This window comes from Calidris pugnax, unplaced genomic scaffold, assembly GCF_001431845.1.
Source record: "Calidris pugnax isolate Ruff unplaced genomic scaffold, ASM143184v1 scaffold27, whole genome shotgun sequence".
NCBI classification, from domain to species: domain Eukaryota; kingdom Metazoa; phylum Chordata; class Aves; order Charadriiformes; family Scolopacidae; genus Calidris; species Calidris pugnax.
Window position 1 is genome coordinate 14,259,664 of NW_015090893.1, and position 11,053 is coordinate 14,270,716.

Here is an 11,053-nt window from a genome sequence, read left to right on the forward strand (position 1 = left end):
CCGCCGGGCCGGCTCCCCCCGCTGCCGCTGCTGCCGCCGCCGCTGCTGTTCCCGCCGTCGCCGCTGCTGCTGCGCCCGCCGCCGCCGGGGGAGCCCCGCCGGTCTCGGCCTGCTGCTCTCCGGCGTTCTCGGCCGCTTCGTGCCCGTTCTGGGTGGCGCCGGCGGCGGCCGCCAACTGCTGCTCCGCTTCGGACATGCTTGCCCTGTCCGCAGAGGCGAGAGGGACGACAAGCGCCTGCAAGAGAGGAAGGGCGGCCCGCGGGTCAGCCAGGCGGCTCCCCCCACCGGGCCGGTCTGATCCGGTCGGGACCCGCCCCTCCCCCCTTTTCCGCCGCCATCCCGCTCATACTCACTTTAAAACCCGCTCGCAATAAAATCCGGGCCGGCCGGAATCGGCTTAAAATCCCCCAGGCGCTGGAGCTGACACCCCTCCCCGCGGCGCTCGGCTGCTCCGCACCGGCCCCGCCGCCACCTTCTCCTCCCCCTGAGACACGTACTCTCCGGCCCGGAGCCTTAACGCGTGGCCGCCTTTATACCGCCGGAGCCTCAGCCACACAGCAATAAGGTACTTCCTCGTTGGTCGCCGCCGCTTGTCAGTCATGCCGTTCTTCGCCTCCTATTGGCTGCGCCGCGGGGGGCGGGCGGGGTGAGGCGAATGGCGGCCCGCGGGACTGGGCTGGGAGGGAAGGCGAGGCGCGCGGAGGCCCTTCGCCTCCAGCGCTGAGGGCGGCTCTGCCGCTCCCCGCCATGGCCGGGGCAGCCCTCCCGCGGGCGGGAGAAGGGCCCGTTCCGGCGGACGTTAACCGTCCTCGCCAGGCGCTTCACGAAAAACGACAGGGCGTGACAGGGAGGAAGCCCAACCCCTGAGGGCGCGGGGCCCGCGGGAGGGAGTCGGTCGGCTCGGCCGTGGGCCGGTCACGGCCCCGCACGGGGAAGTTATTATGGAGGCGCGGCGTTGCCTCACGGTGCCGCTTGCGCTGGTTTAGCTGAAGGCGTGGTACGTACACTGAGCCAGTTACTCCAGTACCAGAGGTTTACTTAAATGTTTCCAGGTCTGTTGATTTTGCAACCGAGAGGGCCAGAATTTGTTGCTTTTAATGGAAAGTTAGGTTTGGGTATTACATAACTCTGGGAGCTGGAGCCCTGAGCGTGGGCCTAGGCCTTAGTTCCTTTTCCCCAAGGATATATCAACGTTGTTGACAAAATTGTGTGTGAAAAGTGCAGAAGACAACTGCTCCTTGTAATCATACTTCACCTTCTTGTACAGTATACCATTCCTCATGTCCAAATTGTCCACGTCAAAGGGACGGTTTGGCTTTTAGAAAGATATAGCTGAAGTTTACTGCCACACACACACAAAAAAAAAGCAACCCTTTGCTTGTGGGCAAAAAGTAACAATTATTACCTAACTTTCTGTAATAATGAATGTGTATGTCTTTACTTGCTTGCTCCACCCTCTCTCAAATATCTCCTCTGGCTTAACTTGCATATTTTCATGCAAGAAGGCGTGCACATAGGTACTTGGGAATAAAAAGAGAGTGATACTTTGTGCTGTTGGATAATCTGGTCTAGGGTCCAGAATGTCCTTCAGTGAACTGCTTGTAGAGCACATTTTATCCTCTACAGGGTTCATATTCTGAAGTAGGAACTTGGTAGAATGGGGGCCATTAGGTTTGGTTTTGAAAGCTTTGTAGCAGTACAACAAGCAGAGCATTAAAGATGTACACAAAATAAAATCAACATGGTATGTTGACGGTCAAGGCCTGATTTTCATTTTTTTTTTAATAAAAACTCCATTGCTTCAGGCTATAAGGCAGACCTTTTAAGGGGAATAGTCAAAAAAGGAAAATGTGCTTAGTATTGGGAAATTGTATGAAAAATAGCCCCTCACTACAGCCAAGAATTTCAAGCCATTCTTTTGCATTGGTGCTTATGGTACTTGTTACGAGCATCGCTTTAACTGGTCCAAGCTGAGCTTGCTGCTTTGATACCCATGCACACATACACCAAGACTGCAGAATAATTGTTACTGAACTTGCAACTAATTTTCTTATAATTTCTGGATTTTAAATCCACAGCCATAGCGGCCATTTGCTTTTTTAAGTCTTCACACACACATTTTTGCTGCTCACCAGCAAAAAAGTATTAAAGCAATCTGAAAATAAATGCCCGACACAACTTGAAGAATACATAAGCATTGTGTAACATGTGATGTCTCAGCCAGGTACCTTATCCATGCAGGATAATTAATTTGTAAGCATTGTGCCACACTTTCAGCCTAAGCTAGAATAGCTCAGAACTTTTACCTTCAGAGATATTTATCTCACCCGAGTGTGCTGACAGGGTAGGGTATGCTATGGAGAAGCCCTACAACCAGCTCTTCAGGCTAAAGTTTGTGAAAGAATGTTATATGAGGTCAGGTACAGTAAAGAGAGTACAGAGAGCACCGAACCAGCACACTTGAAAATTATAATGCCTGCAGGACAGGTTGTATATGCCATCTGATACTCATCTTTAAGAATATATTTTTAAAATTATTTTTCCTGTATTAGACTTTAAATAAAGTGGTAGAAGCAAAGAAATTTTTCATTAGATACTCTTTATCCTAATTTAGGATACTTACCTATATGGTTTTGTTCCATTAAATCCCTTGCTCAGAGAAACTTACCCCACATCCAGCAAGATAATGTCTTTTGATTTTTTTTAGGCAGCTTTGGCTTAGATTGCAAACATACCAGGTCTGTACCAAAAAGGTAGGGGTTTTGCTTGAAAACAACAAAGTCACTGTCTGTGAGCTGACTGCATTCATTTATAGAGTGCTGTTAGCCTCCTTCTACTGGAAAATATCACACATTTGCCTAAGTCGCTACAGGTGACTAAGGCCAAACTGGTGTTTGCTGGTTGACCTAACTGGGATGGCTGAAGCGGTGAATGCTACCACCCTTGTGCCCTGTCCACCTTCTTTTTGCAGGTTTTTATGTATGCACCTGACTGCAAAACTACATCTGTGCCAGCAGCACCTGAGAGTAAACTGAAATTGGCAATAGTGCATGTGAGTCTGTCATGTAAGTGTAGGCTCAGCTGCTGGATGTAACCTGAGTGCTTTTGATGATATATTTATTACTTAATTTCCTTGCAAGACTCACTGCCCCAAACAGCTCCTTTATATTTCATCAAGCCTTTCTAAGGACTTGAATGATTCTAATTTAATTTGGACTTCTCTATATATGTTTCCCTTTTCTTTTTTTTCTCCATTTTTTTTCCCTTCTTGTTTTTTTTTTTTCTAATTTTTTCCCCTCTCAGGTTTTTTTCTTTCCATCTTTCCTTCTATAGCCCTTGCACCAGTACCTTGGCTTGTGTTATCCTTTTCCTGCCTAACAGTGCTTTCTTTAAAGCTGTACTCTTCCAACTGCCTGTTTCTCCTGGACAGGTCCATCTCAGTCTCTTATCTTGGCAATTCCAAACAGCAGCTCCCTGCTGCCAAGGCTCTCTGGGATTCTCAGTTGCTCCATTTTAATAGCTGTTTGTTGCCTTGTATATATCCAACAGCAGGATAACAGGTTGTAGACTGGCTAAGCAGCCTGGTTTGAAAACTGTCACTGGGATGACTAACAAAGTCACTCCTTACAGATCTAGACATCGAAGGCTGGGAAATTTGAGAATATGGGTTGTTAGGATTATTAGTCTCACCAGGCCCCATCATGCCACAGGTAATTTTAAATAATTCCTCCGGGTTGTGACTTGGGTTTTGGTCTTGCATTTCACTCCCCACTCAAAGCCTGTGGTCAATCAAAGAAAAATACACATTCTTGGATTATTCTCTTTACATGACACATTTTCCGCTGAGGAAAAAAACTATCATTGTGTTTGCCATTTTTTTAATCCTGTAATTACTATGATTATTAATAGTGTTTACTAAAATTTAATTGAATTTTATTTGCGTATGGACTTTCTGATCTTGGGCCTAATTTTGCTGTTCTATCAAACTTGCTGTTTACTCCAAGCCCCGCCCTTGCTGTCTGCTCACACCACTTTTATCCCATACCTGTCTTCATCGCCTCCTTCCCCTTCTTCTTTAGCTTCTCTATTTCCTCGTTATTTCTATTGTGTTGATTTTTCTAGTTCCCTTCTTATTAAAAAAAAAAAGAGAGAACTAACATATAATTCACTGCCTTGAAATTGTTGATGTAATTTATCCCTTTCCCACACCCTGTGCCTGTCTTGTCTGAATTGATTGGAAGTATCTCAGGTCACAGGCTGCCTACTACGTACGAAATACTGCGACACAGGAAGTTTCTGTCTGAGTTACTCTTTATGCACAGTATAAATAAATAAATTCTATTAACAATAATAACAACTATGCAAGTAAACCCATAGATTTTGATGGAAGGGCTGAAAGTAACTGCTCAGAATGAGAATGGCAGAAAGGATGCCTTCTGCTATATGGATTTAAGATGAAGAGAAGATGCACTTAAGGAAGCATTGACAATATAACTTAAAAAAAGAGCCTTATTTAACTGATTTCCTCTTGTAATTTGCCAAAAAAAGAAAAAAAAAGATTTTTATTGGTTTATTCATACATTCATTTATTCATTGTGGATAGTATCACACTGAATCTTTATCTCTGAGCTTAGTGGCCTCAGGGATAATCCAAGCCAGTATTATGTTAAACATTATGTGGAACAATGAAAGAGCAAACGCCTGCAAGTGTTTCTGCTCCACAGGGTTAGGTAAAAGCCTAACATCTATCATCTGCAGTATCTATACACAATGTTTACATACAGATGAGGAGGAGCTTTATAGAAAGTAAGTTGTCAACACTCTACAGGTGTTCAATAGAAGCTCATCCTGACCGATGCCGTGGAATAAAGCAGGAAGGTCCTTATTTGGGAGCACAGGAGCAGAAGTCAGTTGTAGCAGCTGGCAGAAAAGAGGAGATCTCCTTCCAGTGTCAAACAAGAGGTAGGTAGGACCAGATCAGCACGTGAATGGGCTTGCAATGGAAGAGTAACAGTTTTGTGTGTGACACAGAAGACTTTCTGTAGAAAGGTGTGGTGAACTAATGTAGTTAAACTGAAGAACTAAGAAAAACATGTTGCTGAGCTTTCTGAATGGAAGCGAATGATTTATTTGTTGAGGCACCCACGTTCCTAGCTGGAAGGTTCCACCCACTCCTTCGCACAGTTGGCTGTAAAATAACTCGGTAGAAAAGTGGTTGGTTTTCAGGCAGACCATTTGTCTAACACATGCTCATTACCAAGACTTTAAATGGCAATGGAGACACCTGAGGTTTGAAAGAGACAGTAATGAGGCAATCACATCTTTATTGGCCCATTAGGATGTGGAGCTATGAGCTGGAAGGGAAAGGAGGAGAGTCAGGACCGGTGCTCGACACCGCTTTTGCAGGGAAGGGAAAGAAATACCAGGAATGGTGTGGACAAGCCAAGCTGAAACCGTGATTGGACAAGCAATAGGTGAGAATTAAAAAAAGCTAAGATAGGATGCTAGCTGGCTATGGTAAATGTGACTGAAGGCCAGAGAAGAGATTGGTGATGGGCTGAGAAGCTTTCAGTTGATGAGAGGAAGGAAAACCAAGTTTGAAGGGGATTTAGGGTAGAACTAGACAAGAGCTGCAATTGGAAGACTTGTACAAGTGAGAAGACAAGGAGCACTTCTACCAAAGGCGCTTTTTTTTGTTTGTTTTTAATTTAGAAGAGGAAAGCATATCTGTGTGGGTGCTGGGGGGGGGGTCAGAGCAGGCGGAATGACTAAAGCTGTGAACGAATGAAGGGAGTGGGTGTAAGGAAGATCAGGAAGTGAAATAGGGTGAGGTTAATAGGGCAAGTGATGGAGTTACAAAAGACATAAACATCAGAGACTTAGAGACTTGTAGAAAGGGGAAGCATCAAAAGAATATTTTATTGATTTTTATCTTGAAAGAAAAGAGTGAGAAAACAAATAAAGGAAAGAAAGGAAGGCTTGACAAGGGTTAGTCAGCAGCAATGAGAAGCTAGCTGGGATTACAGGCCACAGATAAACTGCAGAAGCAGAGTTGTTTAGCTGCAGGGAGGCAGAAATGGAGGAGAGAGCAGGCTTGCAGGAGAGGAAGTCAGTTTGATCACAGGATTTCCGTCAGAGACGCTTTGGGCTGCAAAAGCAAGCATGGATGGAGCAAGTGCTGAAGGTAAGATGGTGCTGTGGGTAGGTATGAGTTTATCGTGAGAGACAGAAGTGGAAAAAAAAAGTGGTTTACGAAAATTGTGTGTGTGGTAAATGTATAGCTGATAAATTACTACCAAAGTAAATATATTTTTCTGTGCTTAATGTCAAAATGCAAATAAAGCTCAAAGAAGTGAAAGCTCCATTTCTAATCAATGCAGCTAGTCGGTATTCTTTAGCTTTTCTTCACTCTCTTATTTTCATCATTCTCTTTTTTCTTTCCTTCCTTTTTTTAACAGTCTGCAAGACATCAATTTCTCCACCTTCTTGCAGTATTAGAGTACAAAGCTCTGAAATAATATTTTTCCTCAAAAAGTTACTTATCTGTTGTTACTAGAATGCACCTGCAGCCACAGTCTTTCAGTGTTATTATATTCCATGCCAGCTAAAAATAAGTGAGACAACTAATGCTTGTTAAACCGCTTAACAGATAAGATACAGCAGCAAAGCTATGCCCGGAGAAGTATTCAGAACCATAATGGTTCATTACATTATAATCATCATTTTACTTTTTTTTGTTCCTTTCTTAAAGTCACATCCCTGACCTATCGAAGTTAGGGAATATGCCTCAAAACCAGCCTTTTAGTTATCAGAAATATTTTTTTTTTTCAAGCACCATAAAGATAATATGCATAATGATATTACCACAGGGTTGTAAGGTCAGGTTTATGGAATGCAATGCTTTAGAGGAAACCTTTGAGCTTCTACTACTGTAAAAAGATCTGTCTTTGTTAGGGAAGACATAATGTTATTTTCTCTTAACGTGTGGGGCCGCTTTAAATTTGTAAGTCTGCATTATTAAACCATCGTGGGAAGCAGAGCAGGAGGAAACCCGGGGTAATTGGCTGCAGCTCCAGATGCAGCCGCCCGCTCATTGGAGAGCGGAGGATTCTCCGAGCTACTAAAATTAGACAATCTCCGCCCTCCAGAAATGCTTCTGGAAACAGCAAGGAGGAGAAATTCTGACACAGAGCGAGGGCCCTTGGTGGGGAGTGGAGTGCAGTGGACCCTGCTCCCGGCAAAGCTGCAGCGTATAAAGCTTCATTAGCTGAAAAAAAAAATGCACACAATAAAGAAATTGCAAGAGATTAACGTTAGCAGTGTTTTACATGGATAATAAATTCAACATTTCTTATGTAACAATGATTCTGAGGGCTGAGGAAGCCTTTGAACTACTCAGTCTAAGCTGGGGCTGTCACATGTGTGTGTTGACTAAAGAAAACGACTCTTGCCACATTAACTCTGAACTAAGCTAAAAAACTGGTGAACTCTTTCCATCAGCTTTTTTTTTAAAATAAAACATGTTTACCAAATAGTTGCAGTGTTTACAATGTCTTCAAATTAAATATTGGATAAGATTTCTCTGTTAAAGAAACAAACACCATGCGCCTGTATCAGTGAAGGAAAGTCTGTATCTGAATTACTCAGTCTTACACACTTGGAATCTTTATTTTTTTTGAATAAAATATTTTTATGTGAATAAAAACTTCAGTCTTTGTTTATTAAACATAATTCAAACTGGCTGCAAGGAAATAATTGCATAGTTTTGTTTTGCATTCCTATTTTTACATTATTTATATTACTCATGAAAAAGATGAAGGCAAAGTGATTTTTTCTTATGCTAAAACCAGCTTTTGCAGTAAATTTGCTATTTCCTCTGCTAACCAGGGTACACGGTGGCAGCATCTATGACTCATAAGGTGGAGGGGGGGGTGTCTTTTCTCCTTTGCATTTACTTTCATTCTGATTTCATTTTTCATACAAAAGCCTGTATAGCTGTGTTTTCTCTCTGTTCCTTTGTCAGCGTCACCTCACGGACCCGAAGGTTTCAGCTGAATTTACCAGCGGGGCAAAGGCCCTAACGGCACCTCGGATCCTGCAATTTGTGAAGAAATCGTTAATTAGAGGGGCTGAGGCCTAAAGGAGTGGTGGCCCGGCCGGGGAGGGAGCTCGGCAGTAGTTATCAGGGCTGTGTGCTGGTCCACACCCCGATAGCACCGGGCCAGCTGGCCAGCGTTCAGCCCGGGGAGATGGCCACGGCCTGCCCAGGGTAAACAGGGCGGAGGGGAGGCGACGCCGCGGCACCCAACGCTTCGGCTTCCAAGTCACCGGCGGGGGAGAGCCTGTCAGATGGATGATGGCTGCCCTGTCCTTTCTCAGAGGGAAACGGGGTGTGCAGGGAGCGATGGTGGTAAAATCTGGTTAAAATCCCCAGGGAATGTGGCTGCCCTCAGCTCTGTTCATGGCTCACCTCGTGATGGTTTAACTCAGAAAACACTGCCCATCTCTTATACGTTATTTCTTGTGATTAAAAAGTGAAGTAGCGCTGGATACACACTGTAATTCAATCCAAAATGCTGAAAAACGGCATCAGAGCGCTGTAGGTTCAGGTTAGTGTGCCTGGAATGCCTGAAGGCTGGGAACTGGAGGCTCCTGGCCCCGCTGGGGTTGCTCAGGCACATAAACAGGAAACCTCGTGCTCGCTCCCACAATAAATACCGATACTTAAATAACCTGAAGAAGGGCCTGTGTTTGTATTCTGTGTATCCCCTTTTCCAATAAATAGCATTAGCTCACTTTGTGAATGTTGGCTGTGAGATCCTGACTCCCTCATCAGCCCTGAGTGTGAGGTAAAAACCGACATGAAGCTTTTTGTCAAGGAGAAATGAGATTTTTGGTAGCTCCCCCTGCTCCTTTCCTTATTCCCGTATGACACCAGGTGTCCATAAGCGGGCAGATGTGTCCCTCGGTCACCCTCCCGCAGACCGCGGCTCTCCCCAGGCCTTGAGGCATATTCCGAGGGCGGCAGCCTCTCCCTCCCAACGCACCGCCGCTTCCCGGCCGCCATCTTGCCCCCCCGTCCCCGGCCGAGCAGGCAGCCGAGGGGCGCGGAGGCCATCTTGTGGCCGCTCGGCCCGGGGAGCCGGGCCCGCCGTCGCCTAGCAACGGCGGCGGAGCGGGAAGAGGCCGGCGGGGGAGGCCCAGCGGCGCCGGGCCAGGCCGGGGGACCGGCAGAGCTGGTGTCGCGGTGGCGGGTCTCTCAGGGTATGCGGGGCTGAGCCCGTCTGCGGGCCGGGTGGTGGGGAGGGGTGAGAGAACAGAGCCGCCTCCAGGGGCTCGGCCGAGCCCTGGGCCCCTCGGGCCGCCGGTGTCCCGGTATCCGTAACCGGGTGCCGCGGCTTCAGGCCGGAGCCCCCCAGAATGTGTGTACTTTCAGCCTGGTTCCCAGCAAAGGCAGCCCCGGCGCCTCCGCGTTCAGCTCCATCGCTGCTCCCCGAGGGAGCCCGCAGCCCGTTCAGCCATAGTTAAAAGAGAACCGGGAGGCTCAAAGGTATCGGTGCAGAAAAGATCATCCCAAGCGGGAAGGCAGGTATAACTCTGCCATTATCGATGGGTTTTGCAGCAGGGAGCTGGCCAGTCAGTAGAATATCAGGAAGAAATTCTTTGGTGTGAGGGTGGTGAGAGCCTGGTCCAGAAGCTGTGGCTGCCCCATCCCTGGAGGGGTTCAAGGCCAGGTTGGAGCAACCTGGTCTGGTGGGAGGTGTCCCTGCCCAGGGTAGGGGGTTGGAACTAGATAATCTTTAAGGTCTCTTCCAACCCAAAGCATTCTATGATTCTGTGATTCGGCAGAGGTAGGTTAGCAGTTGGTGATCTTTAAAGGTCTTTTCCAACCTAAACATTTCTAAGATTCTGTATCTTGTCCAGTGCAGGTGGAGGGAGACTGGGGGCTGGGAGTATGGAGGCAGAGGGAAGAGGGGAAAAAGGACAATGTGGCCACAAATCTGTAGGAGACCCAGGACAATCTTACACCTTAATAGCCTGCTGATGGCCTTGATCTGCCAATTAGAAAACTGGTGCTTTGCCCTGAGTCCATAAATATAAGAATTAAATAACAATTGAGAAATACCCCGAGGCTTACAGGTGGACCAGCTCCAAGTAGTAAGTCCCACACCACAATCCTCATGCACGAGAGCACGGATTTGGGGTTTGGTGGATGGAGGGTGTGGGAAGACAGGGCGCCAGGCTTGCTCTGGCACGTAGCAAGGCACGTGATTAACGCTTCTGTCACACATTGAGTTAATTAGTGAAATATTAGCACAGTTTACACTTTATGATTGGCTAACAACATTTATTTTTTGGTTTATTTTCTGCAAAATATGGCTGCGCTGAAAGCAGGAGTGTGGACTACAAGAGAACTAACTAGTCTGGAGAACATCTCCAGGAACGGGGGTGATCTGCTCCACTCCTGGGGTGTGTGGTAAATGTCACTGCAGGTGGCCGTGGGGTGGACAGACTCCAAAAAAATCATGACCTGGTGTCGTTGCAGTACGAAAAGAGCAGGTGGATTCTGATTTAGAAGCCAAGATGCAGATGTTAATGCCCAAACCTCAGATTTTTGTGGAGAGAACTCTGGCCCTCATCAAACCGGATATCGTGGATAAGGAAGAAGAAATAGAAGACTACATTCTCCGATCAGGATTCCTGATCCTTCAGGTAACAGGCTGTGCTCCGGAGAAAATAACTGCAGTTTGTCAGTCAGAAGAATATTTACATCAACTTGCAGCGCTCAGGCCAGTCACTGAAAAAGCTAGTGCGCCCAAAAATCAGTTTGTGTTTTTTCATACATCATCAACCACCCAGATTCTGCGGGGGTACGTTGAGGTGGTGCATGGTGTGGGACAGAACAGACCGACCGTTTTGCCGGCCCCAGCAAAACACGGACTTTGTTAATGAGCTGGGAATTAGCAGGCACCGGCGGCCGCCGGGGACGCTCCGCGGGGCGCGGCCTCCTGCCCGGGGGGGCGGCCGCTGGGGGGCGCTCTGCCCTCGCGCC

The 11,053-nt window shown here is 46.8% G+C and overlaps 1 protein-coding gene across 4 annotated transcripts in view; it reads left to right on the plus strand.

The window, feature by feature from the left end:
• The first annotated feature begins 516 nt into the window (after positions 1-516).
• NME5 (NME/NM23 family member 5) overlaps positions 517-11,053 on the plus strand; it is a 19,143-nt gene continuing 8,606 nt past the window's right edge. Inside the window, exons 1-2 of one of the 4 annotated variants that reach the window (XM_014947855.1) lie at positions 517-565; positions 10,547-10,713. In XM_014947855.1, the coding sequence (XP_014803341.1) occupies positions 10,585-10,713 (129 nt within the window). In that variant the 5' untranslated portion in view covers positions 517-565; positions 10,547-10,584. Of the gene's footprint in view, positions 566-9,155; positions 9,265-9,367; positions 9,590-10,546; positions 10,714-11,053 lie in introns of those variants that run through there. The other 3 variants (XM_014947852.1, XM_014947853.1, XM_014947854.1) reach the window with 3 other exon arrangements.